At 48.3% G+C, this 17,218-nt stretch overlaps 4 protein-coding genes across 4 annotated transcripts; 2 read left to right on the top strand and 2 right to left on the bottom strand.

Moving 5' to 3' along the window:
* Nucleotides 1-890: 890 nt before the first annotated feature.
* FSST1_009334 (uncharacterized protein) lies at nucleotides 891-2,510 on the bottom strand (the record flags this gene model as incomplete). The annotated part of the gene is made up of 2 exons (XM_083226297.1): nucleotides 891-2,408; nucleotides 2,469-2,510. 2 exons carry the CDS (start codon nucleotides 2,508-2,510, stop codon nucleotides 891-893), a joined length of 1,560 nt encoding a protein of 519 aa, XP_083085295.1.
* Nucleotides 2,511-3,436: 926 nt separating this feature from the next.
* On the top strand, nucleotides 3,437-4,265 carry FSST1_009333 (H(+)-transporting V1 sector ATPase subunit E; the record flags this gene model as incomplete). The annotated part of the gene is made up of 3 exons (XM_083226296.1): nucleotides 3,437-3,466; nucleotides 3,550-4,058; nucleotides 4,115-4,265. The coding sequence occupies 3 exons, from the start codon at nucleotides 3,437-3,439 to the stop codon at nucleotides 4,263-4,265; spliced, it is 690 nt and encodes a 229-aa protein (XP_083085294.1).
* A 376-nt stretch (nucleotides 4,266-4,641) lies between these two features.
* Nucleotides 4,642-6,498, bottom strand: FSST1_009332 (uncharacterized protein; the record flags this gene model as incomplete). The annotated part of the gene is made up of 2 exons (XM_083226295.1): nucleotides 4,642-5,241; nucleotides 5,293-6,498. The coding sequence occupies 2 exons, from the start codon at nucleotides 6,496-6,498 to the stop codon at nucleotides 4,642-4,644; spliced, it is 1,806 nt and encodes a 601-aa protein (XP_083085293.1).
* Nucleotides 6,499-11,816: 5,318 nt separating this feature from the next.
* Nucleotides 11,817-16,512, top strand: FSST1_009331 (uncharacterized protein; the record flags this gene model as incomplete). The annotated part of the gene is made up of 3 exons (XM_083226294.1): nucleotides 11,817-12,281; nucleotides 12,347-15,549; nucleotides 15,603-16,512. 3 exons carry the CDS (start codon nucleotides 11,817-11,819, stop codon nucleotides 16,510-16,512), a joined length of 4,578 nt encoding a protein of 1,525 aa, XP_083085292.1.
* Nucleotides 16,513-17,218: the final 706 nt, after the last annotated feature.

The raw sequence follows: 17,218 nt of genomic DNA, 5'->3' as shown, positions 1-17,218 counted from the left end.
TGTGCCTGCATTTGGAGGGTTCACCATGTTCTAATTGCGATCCCGTCTTCGGTCTCATCTATTCGGAAATGCCCCCTCATGGAACAACCTAATCATGTTACTATTTGCGAATTCGTTCAACTGGCAATACAGCAGACTTGTTACTATACAAGTTTGTGCATATTTATTTCATTATGTATTTTACTAAGGAGAGTTTTGGGACACTGCAACGAGAAACACAAAAGCAGCATGCCATGGATACGAGGGTTTTACCACAGAAACTCACTTTTTACCTCGCGGCACATAATCTGTTCAGTACGAGTTTTTGGAGTTCGCGTCTACCTGCATGCATGGCTACATAGCTAAAACAAGAAAGAAAAGGGGAAGCGGAGTTGACGGTTTTGGAGTACGGAACGGAGGGATTTTGGAGTTAATGTAGTCGCTGTTTTTCTCACTCATGTGTATGACTGCAAGTACCTAACCGTCCAACGTTCGCCAGACGGGTTCACAGGCCAGGTTTACGAGAATTAGAGTACAGAGTTAATGGAAAATTTCTATGCATGGACAAAACACAAGACCCAAAACGCCTGCTACTCCTTTAATGATGATGTTACTTGTAAAGCACGGGTCGGCATGACATATAAAGGTTATTATTTGCCTACTAAGGTCGAAGGACATTTAAGAGCATGATATTTTGAGGGGTTTGTACAATCCATTACCATTGTCGTCATCAACCAGAAACGTATATATATATATGAACATTACAGAATACTGTTTGCAACCTGTGAGTCCTGTTGCACGAATAATAACCAAGAGCAGACGTAAAGAAACTCTACACAAGAAAACGCCTATCGTTCGCCTCCCTTCCCCTATTACGACTCCGAAATGCTAGTTGAGTAAATATTCCGTGCTCATACAGCTGCATCGCCTCTTGCTTCAGAACCCCCTGGTTGTGATGTGGTGCCCCAAGGGAAGCCGTCACTAGTACTAGCTTGTGACGGTTGCCGGCTTGTGTTTCTGAACCAGCTGAGTGAGAGAATATTGTTAAGTGTGCCTGTCTCCGTGGAGCTTCTATTTCTCTGGTGCTTACGAGCAACAAGGCCTGGGAAGCCTGTGCTCTTCCGCCGTCTTCGGGTCTGTCTTCGAGGGGTAGATTCGGTGCTGGGACCCGCCTCTCCTCCGCCTGGGCCACCTGCGAGAGATCTCTTTGTCGGTAACAAGGGTGATGACTCTGTGTGACGGGGGAGTGTGCTAGACCGCCGCCTACTTCCCGGGGTAGTGGGCTCATCCCTATCCTCTAACTCGCCCCAGATCTCTGCTCGCTCAGCCCACCGTGAGGTTCTCTTGCGAGAAGGAACCAATGGTGTCTCGTCAATCGCGGGCGGGAACGTTTGATATGTGTGCGGAGTCGAATCTTCTTCGGCGACGGCATTATCTGAGCCGAGAAGAGATTCCTCCTCCTCAGTATCTTCCACAAGTCCAAGGCCGGGCGCAAGAGATGATTGACCAACGCCAGGGGTATGCTGCTCGTCGCTTAATCGCCATGACAACGCTAACACGCCAGACAGCAAAATCACTGTTCCCAAAGCGATGAGGCATGCCCTCAGGGGTGATATTAGGCTTGTCTGGTTAAAGTATATCAAGCCATCTAAAATGGCAATGATGTTGTAGACGCAAAAGACCAAAGGATAAAGAACAGACGTCGAAACCAGCTTGAGACCCCGGTGTAAGTAGTAGAGCTGGCAGAGTGCCAAAGTAACAAGCGCCATAACGATTGCCCAAGATTGCCAGTGCACGAACTGGTTACGTCCTGCAACGGTCTTGATGACTAGCTCCACGGAAGACTTGGCAAACAGAAGGGCATGAGCAGAGAGATCTCCGCTGATGACGCCGTATGTTATACCTCGGGCTAGTCGGAATCGGGCATCGTGAGATAAGCTCGACATGCTGTTGATTAGATCAATAGAAATTGCCAGCGTGAGAACGAAAAGCGCTTGGAGAATCATCCAGATGATGTATGGCCTTCTCGCCATGAGCGCTAGAAGCTCATTCAAGTCGTGCGCCGGCGAAGGTATGGCTCCAAATATTGCGATCAGTACAGCGCCTGTTGTGACAAGAAGAGTGCCCGAGAAAGACCATCTTGTGAAAGGCTCGCTTAGGATTAATGATGCGCATATCGAGTTGAAAACAAGACCAGCGGCCTGCAAAGTCGAAAGGACGGGTAGTGGAAGCGTCGAAATCTGAATACTACTTCCTAAAAGGTTCGCAACGATGAACATTCCCATGCCGATCTGCCATCTCCTCCTTCGGTAAGGTGGTCTTCGAACATCGTGGGGACCTTTTTCATCTTCGAGTATATGCGACTTTCGCTGTAAGGTAAGACCTAGACTTTGGACACTTGTTGACAACAGTCCAACGATAATTCCAAGCTAAAGTAGATCAAATTAGCACCATTATTCGTTGCAGAAGTGCTGTACGCGACGACGTACAGCTATGGTTCCTCCAGAAGAGATGCCGCCAAGCAACCCCATTGCGCCTTTGCCAGGCCCGGGGTCATCTGGCAAGGGAGAGTTGAAGCGGATAGCTGAGACGTCGCATAGGCAATGCCCTCGTTATAGTGGTCGCTTCGTGTTACTAAAACAGTAGATGTTGTAATCGATTCGATACGGTCAAGAGGAATGGCTAGTCAAAGCGCCAATGGTAGGTAACAAGAGAGACTGTCGAGGCTGTCGCTAGTCGAGTCTATGTACCGTTCGGTGACAGCGCTTGAAGAAGAAGAAGGATCAAGCAATGTTGGAGGAGGAAAAGATGTTTGTCTCGATGTGATTTGTCTTGGTTTCAAACTAATCAATAGTTGAGAAAGTCGGAGGCGGACAAGCTCGAGTCGTGCGTGGGACACCTGACGTGAGTAGAGAGGCATGTAGCGCCGACACGAGACTAGCTGCCCGGCTACATAGCCACAGTGGCAGTGCAGTTACATAATACATGTTCATGCCCAGGCGGGATATTAATCAGAGCTGAAGATGAGTCCTTATGTTATATCAGTTCGTTGCGGCAACTGCACTAAAGTACTTTTAAACAAAAACCAACCTCATCTAGCACTTTTAAAACTACAAACGAATTCTAGTGTCTGTCGCTGTTAGTGACGTTGAGTCTTGCTGGGCGAATGACTGTATACCTACTCTAAACTGTGGGGAGTAACTGTGGCTTAATCCCCCCGAGCTCCAGTTCCCTGCTGGAACACAGTATGATGCAGCTAGGACGGAGCTGGTAGGTTGGGTCTTAGGCGGCTGGCGTCACATCACAGCTACCAACTCCATCATAGTCCATCCTTGACCTCACCACCAAAGAGGCCATCACTAGCCTTTCATCACCATATCCTCGACCCTGAAAAGGCCTCAACTCCTTCACACTTCGAATAAAAAAACCTCTTATAATCCGAACAAAACCGCCCACCATGTCGCAACACGCTCTATCCGACCAGCAGGTACGCATTACCCGTGCTCAAACGACGCAATCCGTCGTCCATCTCATCAGTCCTGTATTCTAACACGCGATACCCCAAAACAGGTCAATAATGAGCTCAGCAAGATGACTGCGTTCATCAAGCAGGAAGCTATGGAGAAAGCCCGCGAGATCGAGATCAAGGCCAATGAGGAGTTCGAGATCGAGAAGTCCAAGCTTGTCCGCCAGGAGACAGACGCCATCGATACCCAGTACGAGAAGAAGTTCAAGCAGGCCACCATGTCCCAACAGATCACCCGCTCTACCGTTTCCAACAAGACGCGACTCAAAGTTCTGGGCGCCCGTCAGGAGATGCTCGATAACATTTTCGAGGAGGCTCAGAAGAAGCTCGCCGAGGGTGCCAAGGATAAGGCCAAGTACCAAAAGGCCCTCAAGGGTCTCTTGCTCGAGGGCTTCTATGCCCTCAACGAGCCTGAACTTCAAGTTCGTGCGCGCAGAAAGGACTACGACGTCGTCAAGAAGGCTATTGAGGAGGCCGCCAAGGACTTCAAGAAGGAGCTCGGAAAGGACATTACGGCAAAGATTCAGGAGGATGATCCTCTTCCTGAGGGAATGTATGTGATGCGCTTCTCATATCGATCCATGCGGATAGTAGCTAACGAAGAAACAGCGCCGGTGGAGTGTTTATCATTAGCGGAAGCGGAAAGATTGACATTGACAACACCTTCGAGGCCAGATTGAAGTTGCTTGAGGAGTCTGCTGCGCCTGCGGTGCGAGAGGCTCTATTCGGCAAGAACCCCAACCGCAAGTTCAACGACTAAACTCTCTCAACCGCCAGATATGTGTGTGGGTGCCTCTGCCTGCCTATACTTCAGCCGGCTTCGATGGGCGCATGGCTGAAGAGGCTTTCGAACTACCTGCGACCCGTATTGTTGATCAGTCTGCGCTTCGTAGTTTAGAGGCTTTGTATCGCGCGTTTAACCTGTTTTGATTGATTTGGAACTTGGCCTGTGGTAGAATTGATTACATTCCAATGACTCGTTTATTGTTAAACTACGTCTAGTGAACATCGTATGCTCAACATCTGGGCGTCTGGTCCTGTTTGTCCCCTTGTCCTCACTTCCACTTCACAGTGATAGTTTCTGGCTTATTGTTTTCTTTCAAGTCCGTTTTTCCTGATGTTGACTGCTTTGGCGCCTATGCCGAGGTAGTTTCTTGAGTCTTGCGCAGGAAGTTCTTCATGTAGGACTGCTGTTCGGGAAGAAAAGAATCCTGCTTTTGGCTTGGAAGGTCAAAGATACTCTTCTTAGCCTTCCGGCGAGTGCGAACAGAGTGTGCCAGTCGTTGCTGTACCCATTCTATCACACTCTTTGCTTCCGTGCGAGCAAGCTTCATCCCCGCGTCATTGATCTTTCGCCAGATCTCTCGTAGCTTTCCTGCGAGCTCGTCGATGTCGCTGTTGAATTGTTTCTCGTGTTCTGGGTCATCAGATGGCGCGAAAGAACCGTCATCTACTGTGATGTTAAGAAGTAGAATGTTGGCTTGCAGTTCAGTAAAGTCTGTTTTGGGCCCGACGGCAAAGTCATTGTGGTCTAGTCTCTTGATGATACCACGGATGGTTATTATATCATCAGGATGAAAGCGGCCCAAGGCCGGATCATCGAACAAAAATACTACAGCTAGACGTCGTCTCATTTCATGGGCCCTCGTCTTACTGATGGGCAGACATGCTAGAGCATTCGTTCTGACACATTGTGCCTTGACCAAGGTATGCAATAGTGTGCAGGTTTCGAGGCACTAATCAACTGTCAGTGATTGTTTCCTGTACGATTTCAGAGCGCGACTCACGAATGCGTCCCAGCTGGGCTGGGGAATAGCTTCCAGGAGAGTACCAATGGTAATCTCATAGGTCGTCAGGAGATTGATATCGTAGACCAAAAACTTGTCCATCGACATACGCAGCAGCGCCTGTGATGCGTAAACAATAGAGTCTTCGGGCATGTACGGTGACACAGCTGTCAGGAGTGATAGGAAGGAGCTCAGAGGTGACCAGTCGCGTCCTTCATAAGGCTCAGCGCCGGGTTTTGATATATTTAACTCCGAGTCACACTGCCCGAGCTCAGGGGAGGCGCCAAAATGATACATGAGCTCTTCTAGTCGCCGCGGTGTGATACGTGGCTCGATAAGATCTGTGCAATTACTGAGCAGGTTACAGTATTCTTGCCTGACAAGAGATGATTTTTGGGCGCATAGTTCGTTCAAGATCCAATCGAAAAGCTCTTCCGGTAAACCTCCTTGCAGTTGGAGCAGGGTGAGTGGCACACCAGATGCAAGATGCTGTTCGCGAGTTTTGTAATCGCCCTGAGTTAACAACCTCCAGTGACCCTTGTTGAACTTCTTCGGGGCAGGACTGGGGGGAGGTATGGCGTAGTCTTTGGAGAAGAAGCAATACCGAAGTTCCGACTGGCCAGTTTCTGATCTTTTTACTGCTCTCATGACTTTCTGTGCATCTTGAGCTGTGTTGCTCTTGACAATACCCTCCATGACATCACGTGATGTCCCATCTATCGTCATTTGTACATCTGCTTGGTCGTCAAGATTTGATAAAGCTTTTGCTCTCATCGAGCTTGCTGTAATAGCATCATCCTGGCGAGCATCCTTGGCTAACGCTTTGAGGTCGAATTTGTGCTTGGATATTATGGCTAACGGAGAGGTATGAAACTCGACGGCAGTTCTTTTTGCTTTTGGCGTAGCAAATAGGTTACGGACGGGAGACTGAGTCGCCTTTGCTGGTCGCCCTCGTCCGATGATGGTGGATAGATCCTCGAGCGAGTCGTCGGACGAAGATCCGAAGTCATCCTCATCATCTGAGGCTTGAATCACACGATTCGGGGTTGGTGATACTGTCTTCTTCACAGGGGTAGTCGCCTTTTGTTCTGGCGGATATGAAGATGGCGGATCTGGTGTCGAGGAGTTGGTGGACTTGGGTGTTTGAGATCTTGCCATGGGCTTGAAGAAGCTCATGATATTGCCATTTTTGCTACTCTGAGACATGTTGGACCCTGTCTCTTTGATGAAAAAGTGCGACAGCCAATAATTAGACAAGTGTCATAAGTCTTTAACCTGGTCAAGTCATCCGCAGAAGTAGAGTACGATGGAGCTGTCATGCCAACCGCGTTAATTGGTTTGGATTGAGACCGCGTTTTGGTGGTCCCAAAGCTACATACCTAGTAAGAGTGATCATGTGTGGCTAAAGTGGCTGTTAACTTCTTAGCACTGAATAGAGACTCTGAATCTTCCATGTTCGTCAATATCCACATGAATAGAAACATTTGCAGTATGTATCTATTGCATACTAATCCAAATCGCAAGTCTAAAGATAGTTGAGCAATTGACGCCGTATTGTTTACTGATAGACACTCTCACCCTACAGCGACTCGATCATCCCTGACTGTGGCGCAGGCAGCTAAAGAATGGAATGGCCCCTTTTCTCGAAACACGAATTACCAGGAGAATCACCGTCTTGGTTGGTCTTGGTATTGTAGCCGACAGCATTGACCAGGTCTTTATCACGATACCAACGTACCTAATGTTGTTGTTTTTAGCTCAGAGGTTCGTGCCCAAGATACGCGGCGTCCATGGGGTGAACCAAGACCAAACCCATTGAAGCCTCACTGTAGACTAATTAATCTATTGTTGACGCATGCGCGTTTCGTGGTTAAGAAAAAGGGGGTTATGTGTTTTACTGCCAAATCTGCCGAAAAGACCATGAATGGAAGGGAGGATCGTCAGTTCATTCCAGTATCTTATTCCTGGATGGCTGCACAAATCATGGCGCAGTCAGTATCTACAGGTAAAGGCTCGTTAGGTACATCACCAAAATTGGGTTTGAATCCTTGTATTGGTATGCGATCTGTCTTTAATCCCTGAAGAAAGCTTACGTGCGTCCATTGTCATTCCAATCTTGGCTTGTATTGTATGTGGGCCACAGAGAAGCGCGAACTAACGTCGACAAAGTACTGACTAACCTGGCTGCTTGGTTTATTATCAATCAGCGTTAGTGAGCTTGATAATGTTACTGTTTTGACCTTCTTTATTTTCAGTGACGACGCTTTTGTGATGGCATCAAAATACAACACTGATTCATTTGCTATCTAGAGCTCAACTCGGCTGACCAATTTGAGGCTGACAAAGCCCAACTTAACGCTATCCTTCCTATAGAGGGTTGGCTTAATACCTGTACCTCCTCCCTGTCTAACGATGGATCTAACCTAATGAGGTAGCAAGTACAGAGTACAAAGTACGGAGTCATGGATCTCTTTATAGCCTAGGATCCCTAGGAGTACGAAAACAAAAGATCATCGGGACAAAAAATGCTTATTATTGTTGATTGAGAGAATGTTTACAGAGTACGTCGACACGACTATCCCAGTGCCTAGAAGTCGCAAGACTGACGGAGTAGACTTAGAATATATCCTTCTACATGCCCATTCCTTCTAGTATGTTTCATGCTACGGATATTGTGCCATGGGTAGGTCAAAATAGGTTGTTGAACTTGACGATCTAGTTGTCGTGATTTCTGACCACCTACCCACCCCTGATGTCTCGTCATGGACTGGAAATTTGGACCTGCAGAAGGTACGTATGTAGGCTCAAGAGAGGAGACCCCTAACAAGGGTCTTTTGGCGTTGACGAAACAGGGAGCCAAGGGCACTAGAGTTCCCGAGCGGCACTGAACTGTGTATGTACCTGGGTATGCATAAGGATTCAAGATATAAGGGAGAACAATGTATGGATCTTTACTTGTTACTCGTAGGTACCCGTGTACTATGGGAGGAGAATACAGAGGACCTGAGAATTGTGCATTACTGGTATGTGCATACTAAAATGTCTTGAATGTAACGCTGCAAAAGCACAAATGGCTTGCCTTTGTGTTCCCGAAAACTAGACTCTTCTGCAGTACATGCGGAAATAGCAGACTTTTTATAAAGTGCATCATCGTACTTGATCAAGTTCAGTATCGAGTCAGGCTGAATCATGAAACGTCGATATTAGTGCCTTTCCATAACCGACCGAGTGGATCGTAAACCGTCGCCTTCAGAGTTGTGAGTATGTATAGGTATCCGCAGATACCACGGCCTCGCCGCTCCTAGTCGAATGAGAACGGGTCCATCAGAATGAGAATAAGACCAAAAATGAAAGTCCCCGTTGTGATGGGTAGTTTGCATGTCGCATGTTTGTAAGCTCCGTTGACGCATTACGGTATTATCAGACAGCGACCGGCCGAGGCACGAGACTTTTGGTTTCTAATCGCGGGAGAAAATGGATGTGGCGCTTCCCTCGCTCGTAATTAAACCCCGTGAACCCGACGTCACGAAAGCAACTTAGTAGGGACATGTATACAACAATATTGGCGGGATCTACGGAACTCGAGAAGAACCAGAAGCCTTGCATCTAGCGTCGGAGTGAGGAAGGCGCTTGCAAGACCCTAGTATGTAAACACAAGAGCAAGTTGTTAATTGCCGAAAACCTGAGGACGACACTGGCAGACTGGAGATAAAAGTTAAACCAGTATAAAACCAAGGACGCTTTAATGAAGCGGTTGCATAGAGGTACGCAGACTGTACTTTACTGGGTCATGTCGTTTCTCTGAATGAGGCAGTTACGCGAGGATCTGGAAGGAAGCTTGTTGTTACGTTGTATGCAGACCTAGTTACTAGATTAGTAGGTAATAATTAAGCATCCGTTAGTTACATAACCACGAAGATGTGGAGTGTCATTGGTATTCTATTATAGGTACTCTTAGTTGTTCTCGCCAGATCTTAGTCCAAAATAGCCAAGGGCAGATAACCTTGGACAAGAGGACTCAAGAGTAGTCTCAGATCTAACTCATAGCATATCGACAATTAGACGGGACGATGCCGGATCTTGATGCCGCCAAGCGACTGAAACCCAGAAGGATCATCACGCAAGGTTAGAGAGAACGAAAGAGTGGAGGACCCCCAGACCCCGTCTCGAAACATTGTCCCTGAGTGCTAACTGGTGTAATGACGGGCCTTGGTGCTTGGCTTTTGAGGTTAAAATGCCAGTTTTCGTTGCACAACATCCGTCCCCTGATCCTCGCCAGGAGATTTGCACAATCACCACTCAAATGACTATGAATGTAAAATACGACCTACCGCAAAACCGTAGATAGTTGATAACGGCTGGCCGCCAAGGGTTGCTTTTACCGACACGGTAAAAAGACAACGAGACTCATTGAAACTCCACCCTTTCTCTACTTCAAGACGGCGTCAACTAAAAAGACCACACTCTCACGGACTTATCGGAATGGGCTTTCACGATTTGCATCACGCTATCGATATCTTCGGTCATCCGCGGACGAGTGCATTGCCCGTAAGCGGGGTCGATAAACGGAGGCATCGGAGCCAAGATCGTCAATTTCTGCCTCTTGCTCCGAGATTTCCATTTATTGATGTAGGCGACATCCAGGAAGACCAAAATCGCTTATGGCCTTCGTAAAAACAAGCAACACATGCTCAGTGACAATCTTGACGAGCTGCTTGGCAAATTTAGACACGTCCTATTATAGGCTCCCCCTTTGCTAGGGGTATGTTGATGCTTCAAGGGGGGCCAGCAAATGCCAGCCGGAGGCGTGGGCTGCAACAGAGAATAGGTTGATAACAAAACTTTTATAGGACCGAGTTTCCATCCGGTGCTTGGATAACAAGAACTCTTGGACTGATGCGAATATATTGATGAGGTCTTTCAGCTGTGCCAGTCGTTTTCGGCCAACATCGTTCTGGTGGTTACTCACTCAACTACTGTGGTTTTTGTTAGGTACCCCTGGACGACGGGGTTTCATTGTAGGTCCCGTTTTTCCCAATTGGATTGGAAGAGATGCGATGCACACTCGAGTTAGCGTCGGGGATCTGTAGCGCCCGCCAATGCCGCAACAGACATCCGAGGGAGGCTCCTATTAGGTTCCCAGGGCTGAGGTTTGTACTGGCGTCACGTTGAATAATGATTGCATCAAACTGAAGACAGTCAAGAGAAGGAGGGAGGACGGGATAGAAAGAGTTAAGCCCGTGGCGCCAGCGTTAGCGGACGCGACCGATGAGTTCGGACACCGTTGAGGACAGAACTTATTGTATCGGGCTGTCTAGTAGCCCGGTAAGGACTCTTGCAAATTCCCTACAGAAGGTACTTACCTCTGTGCTGTGAGTAATACAACTGCGCCCAGGTAGGAAATTGATTTCCAGACCAACCTGATGGATCATGCCCAGTCGTATTTGTTACACATGACTGATGAATACTATGTTGGATAAACGATCAATCGGACTGAACAGTATAGAATTGGATTGGATGAATTGGAGCTTAGCAACACTGCCTTAGTAGGGCTATACCATCCTTTTGACCTGTAAAGCAGTAAAGTGAGGTACAGTAAGCATGAGATGAGTGCGAGACAGCCCAGCATATCGTGAAGCACTAGCCATTTGTACCTACCTAGGTAGGTACTAAGGTACTAAGGTAGGTACTATGCAGGCGGGGAGCATAAGGTAAAGCAGGACAAGATGACAGGGTACTTAAGGGGTACATTCTGGACAGAGCAGATGAGCGCGTCGGATGGGTCGGGAGTACGACTCTCACGCACACACACCCACCGCGCCCCACGCCCCCCGACACCCTCTCTCCACTGCCCATTTCCCCTTCAGCAACGCTCCCCAGCGAGTCCCAGTGCTTGTCTCGAGCGGGTACCACTCAGAATTGTCCTCTTTCTTTGCCAGTCCGAGTGCAAGAGTCTCAGACTTTTTGGCGGTTTGCTCACTCTGACTGGCGGACAGGGTGCGGTCTCCTCCAAAAAGTCCACCGTATCTTTTTTCCCTTTCTCAGGTTGCCTTGCTAGCTTGCCTTGCCTTGCCTCGCCGCCCCGTTCTTTCCATGGAGCGAGCCCCATTTGATCCTAACATTGCTTACACAATTCCCCTTGTACCATACTTCCGAGCCAGCCATCCAGACCAGACTTCTCACATCTCGTCACCATCAAACTTACCTTTACTCTCTCCACGTTCCCGCTTCACTCGCTTTCTTGCATCGTCTTGACGACTTCTCAACGGCCCTGGCGACGTCGTTAATTTCCAAAATAACCATCCCGTCGACTCCATTAATAATCTTCTAACGAGCAGCTGGTGTTGCTTCAATTGCACCTGCTCTATTCTCTTCGACACCGCACTGCACCGTAACGTGCCATATAATATTGATCGTGCCGAATTTCATCATCCGTATCCCGCCTCGACAGATTTAGCCCTACTCATTTCTACCAACCTGGCTGGCATCGAGGGGCCGATCGGGCGCTCGCCCGCGACTTCACCATGACCACAACAACAGCTGACGGTCATCTTGCTCCCGACGATTCTCAGCATTTGAGCGCTACTCAAAGATCGCGTTGGGCTACCCAAAGGAAAAGTGTTAACAGTAGCAACAATAAGCGCAACTCTCTTCTTGAACGAATGGGACACAAGAAGACAGGCTCCAACGAAAAGAACCCCCCTTCTGATGGATCCGACCCTGCCGGTGATGATGGACAACCACCGGAAGCGAATCCCAACAATGAGGATGATGCTGAGGAAGAAGAGGAGCACGAAAACCGGACCTTGTACTTCAACCAACCCCTACCAGCTGGACTTCTAGATGAGAATGGCGCCCCGAGCCAAACATTCACGAGAAATAAGATCCGAACAGCCAAATACACCCCTATATCGTTCGTTCCGAAGAACTTGTGGTTCCAGTTCCATAACGTTGCAAACATTTTTTTCTTGTTCTTGGTTATTCTGGTCGTAAGTTTACTATCTCTTTTGATGTTCTTGTGGCTTTGTGAATAACCTTTAACCGTTTGATATAGATTTTCCCAATCTTTGGCGGAGTTAACCCAGGTCTCAATGCTGTGCCTTTGATTTTTATTATTGCGGTTACAGCTATTAAGGATGCCATCGAAGATTACCGACGAACTGTTCTCGACATTGAGCTGAACAATGCTCCTGTGCACCGACTCCGAAACTGGAACAATGTCAACGTTTTGGAGGGCGACGTGTCTGCTTGGCGCCAGTTCAAGAAGGCAAACTCCAAATTCTTCGGTGCCATGTGGCGTGCTTGTCAGTCTGTCTGGTCCAAAAAGGCGAAGGAAGAAAGGGCAAAGCGCAAGGCGGCACCAACTGATAATGATGCCCCCCGACCATCGGTTGAGACGCAACGAACTAGACAGTCTATGCGTCAGTCTATCGCATCACCCTTCTCTGGACGAGAGTCCTTCATGTCGGCTCGAGAGGACATTCAGATGACCCCTGTTCCATCGCCGTCACCCCAGGCAACACCACACGCCCACTTTGAGATGCCAGATGAGCAAGATGCGAAGCGCGCTGCTGCTCTGATGCAGATGAAATCAGACGTTATCAACTATCATCACCCCGCCTCTGGAGCTCGTTTCCAGAAGGATACTTGGAAAAGTCTCAATGTCGGCGATTTTGTCCGCATCTACAACGACGAAGAACTGCCCGCTGATGTCATTATTTTATCTACTTCCGATCCTGACGGAGCTTGTTACGTTGAAACGAAAAACTTGGACGGCGAAACCAATCTCAAGGTTCGCCAGGCTGTGCGTTGCGGTCGATCTCTCAAGCATGCCAGAGACTGTGAGCGCGCTGAGTTCATAGTCGAGAGCGAGGGTCCCCAGCCTAATCTTTACAAGTATAATGGTGCCATCAAATGGAAACAATCCGTGCCTGGTTACTTGGACGACGAACCCGAGGACATGACCGAACCTATCACTATCGATAATCTCCTACTGCGTGGCTGCAACCTCCGAAACACTGAATGGATTGTTGGTGTGGTCATTTATACAGGACACGACACAAAGATCATGATGAATGCCGGTATAACTCCTAGTAAGCGCGCCCGTATCGCTAGGGAGATGAACTTCAATGTTGTTTGCAATTTCGGCATTTTGCTCATAATGTGTTTGCTCGCTGCCATTATCAACGGTGTTGCTTGGGCGAAGACCGATGCTTCCCTCCATTTCTTTGACTTCGGTTCCATAGGCGGAAAACCAGCCATGAGCGGTTTCATCACATTTTGGGCCGCTATTATTCTGTTCCAGAACTTGGTACCCATTTCGCTCTACATCACACTAGAAATCGTCCGTACGTTGCAGGCTGTTTTCATTTATAACGACGTGGAAATGTACTACGAACCCATCGATCAACCATGTATTCCGAAGTCCTGGAACATCTCGGATGACGTTGGCCAAATCGAATACATTTTCTCCGACAAGACTGGCACCCTAACACAGAACGTCATGGAGTTCAAGAAAGCGACGATCAACGGACAGCCATACGGCGAGGCTTACACTGAAGCTCAAGCTGGAATGCAAAAGCGACTCGGCATTGATGTCGAGAAGGAAGGTGAACGAGTTCGTGCTGAGATTGCTGATGCCAAGGTTCGTGCGTTGGCTGGTCTGCGTAATATTCACGATAACCCGTTCCTACATGACGATGCTTTAACTTTCATTGCCCCTGATTTTGTATCCGATCTGGCTGGCGACTCAGGCCCTGAGCAGAAGGACGCCAATGAGTTTTTTATGCTTGCCCTGGCTCTTTGCCATACCGTAATGGCCGAAAAGGAGGACGGCGACTCTCCAAAGATGATCTTCAAGGCGCAATCTCCCGACGAAGAAGCTTTGGTCGCCACTGCTCGCGATATGGGCTTTACCGTCTTGGGAAGCTCAGGTGAAGGCATCAACCTCAACGTCATGGGCGAGGACCGTCATTATCAGATTTTGAACACCATTGAATTTAATTCTAGCCGAAAGCGAATGAGCTCGATTGTAAGGATGCCGGATGGTCGAATTATCCTCTTCTGCAAGGGAGCCGACAGTATCATTTATTCTCGCCTCAAGCGTGGGGAGCAGAAAGAGCTCAGACAGACCACCGCGGAACACCTTGAGATGTTTGCTCGTGAAGGTCTTCGAACACTCTGCATCGCCTGGAAGGAAGTTACAGAGCAAGACTACCGAGTTTGGAAGAAGGAGCATGACGCAGCCGCCTCCGCATTGGAGGAACGAGAAGAGAAGCTGGAAACCGTGGCTGAGCTGATCGAACAAGATCTTTACCTCGTTGGTGGCACAGCTATCGAAGATCGCCTGCAGGATGGAGTCCCCGACACAATCGCTCTCCTGGGTAACGCTGGTATCAAGCTTTGGGTTCTTACCGGTGACAAGGTTGAGACTGCTATCAACATCGGTTTCTCATGCAATCTTCTCAACAACGACATGGAGTTAATTCATCTGAAGGTGAACGAGGACGAGTCTGGTGAGATTACCGATGATGCCTTCTTTGAAATGGCAGAAAGGCTTCTCGACGACAATCTTCAAATCTTTGGTATTACCGGTAGCGACCACGACCTCGCTCTCGCTAAGAAGAATCACGAACCACCGGCACCAACACATGGACTGGTCATTGATGGTTTTACTCTCCGATGGGTCCTTAATGACCGCTTGAAACAGAAATTCCTTCTACTCTGCAAGCAGTGCAAATCAGTCCTGTGTTGCCGTGTCAGTCCCGCCCAAAAGGCTGCTGTGGTAGCCATGGTCAAGAACGGTCTCGACGTCATGACTCTCTCCATTGGTGACGGTGCCAACGATGTCGCCATGATTCAGGAGGCCGACGTTGGTGTCGGTATTGCTGGTGTTGAAGGTCGTCAGGCTGCCATGTCTTCTGATTACGCGATTGCTCAGTTCCGGTTCCTATCGAGACTGGTGCTTGTACATGGTCGATGGTCCTATCGCCGTCTTGCTGAAAGTATAAGCAACTTCTTTTACAAGAACATGGTATGGACTTTCTCCATCTTTTGGTATGAGATTTATTGTGATATGGATATGACCTATTTGTTCGACTACACATACATTCTCATGTTCAACTTGTTCTTCACATCGATTCCTGTCGCTATCATGGGTGTCCTGGATCAGGACGTGTCTGACAAGGTATCTCTTGCTGTCCCTCAGCTCTACCGACGTGGTATTGAGCGACTGGAGTGGACCCAGCTCAAATTCTGGTAAGTAACGCTCATGTAATATTACTGTACTGCTTCGTACTAACATGATCAAGGCTCTACATGATCGATGGCGTCTACCAGTCTATTATGGTCTTTTTCATTCCTTACTTGCTGTTCATGCCTGGTACCTTCTTGACTATGAATGGTCTTGGTCTAGAGGATCGCCTTCGATTTGGTGCCTACGTCGCCCACCCTGCCGTTATTACTATCAATATGTACATCTTGATCAATACCTATCGCTGGGATTGGCTCATGGTACTTATTGTTGTCATCTCGGACCTGTCTATCTTCTTCTGGACTGGGGTTTACACCTGTTTCACTTCTTCGGTTTACTTCTACGGTACTGCCGCTCAAGTTTATGGAGAGGCAACCTTCTGGGCGTGTTTCTTTCTGGTGCCTGTCATTTGCCTCTTCCCTCGCTTTGCCATCAAGGCTCTGCAGAAGGTTTACTGGCCTTATGATGTCGATATCATCCGTGAGCAGGAGAGGATGGGCCAGTTCGCCCACCTTTACCAAACAGACGACACAAGTGACCCACCTACTGCTGACACTAAAAGTGACAAGTCAAAGTCTTCCAAGAGCTCCAGGAAGTCTAAGAAGATGCCGAAGCACGTTGCCTATGGTAGTGTTGATGAGGACCTGCGACCCATTTACCCCCCTTCAACAGCGACGAGAACGACAACGTATAATCAGCACAGTCAGAATGGTAGCGACTCAACTAATTATACGGCGCACCGTATTTCGCTAGATGTACCCATGCAAGCTCGCCCTTCGATTGACCGTGCCCGACCTTCGTACGATCGAATGAGGGCCTCGATGGACCGTGTCAGACCTAGCTTCGAGGCTAGCAATGACTTCACATCAGCAGCGCGGCTATCACGAATCGAGTCGAGTCAATCACAGGCAGGACGCTTCCATCCTCGCCTCAGAGGGCTTTCACTGACCAAGAGTGCCAACATATAAGAGATGGATGATGATTCACACAACTACTTGGTCCTTCCTGTATACTCTTCAACCATGGCTGATGACACGGATCTGCTTTTCAGTTTCTGAGCTTTGTTTCTCTTCGCCTTTTATTGCTTTTGATATCCCAGGCCTTTACGGGGCCAGTGATGCACGTACGATCTGCATGAGCGATCTGTCAGCTGCTCCCCCCGGTCTTTGTCCGTTTGTTCATGCGCCGAAGCACGCAACGAAGGCAACGAGGTCGAAATTAGTTCTTTTTTCTTGATCCTCCCACGCTTTACGCTGGGAGGTTTGCTTTACATACGCAGGGCGTTATAAAGGGGAAACGCAAAAGGAGGGTTTTGCTTTTTTTGTATGAACTGTTTTATGGTGGCTTTCAGTACTATCACTTTTAGTCTTATTTCCTCCGCCGAAGATTTTCTTACCACCCTTTTCCTTTTCTTTTTGGCATCTTTAGAGCTGGAGAGCAGCGAAACCATTCCCTGACGAAGATTATTTCATTATTGCGGGGAAGGAGTTGAGAAGGGAGAAGAAAGCGAGCGAAGGAGGAGAGGGAACGATTCAAATCGAGAAGCGAAAGAGAGGGAGACGGATGACGTTCCGAGACAGACAGTAAATAAGCAGCGGTTATATAATCAGGTTTTCCGTTGTTTTGGAAACCAGACATGAAAATCAATAAGACGATATGCAATTCAATTACTAG

The sequence above is a fragment of the Fusarium sambucinum genome, chromosome II (assembly GCF_050947815.1).
Source record: "Fusarium sambucinum isolate potato_lamoka chromosome II, whole genome shotgun sequence".
NCBI lineage: Eukaryota > Fungi > Ascomycota > Sordariomycetes > Hypocreales > Nectriaceae > Fusarium > Fusarium sambucinum.
Note: the sequence above shows the minus strand (reverse complement) of the source record. Positions and strands in the feature narration are given on the sequence as shown.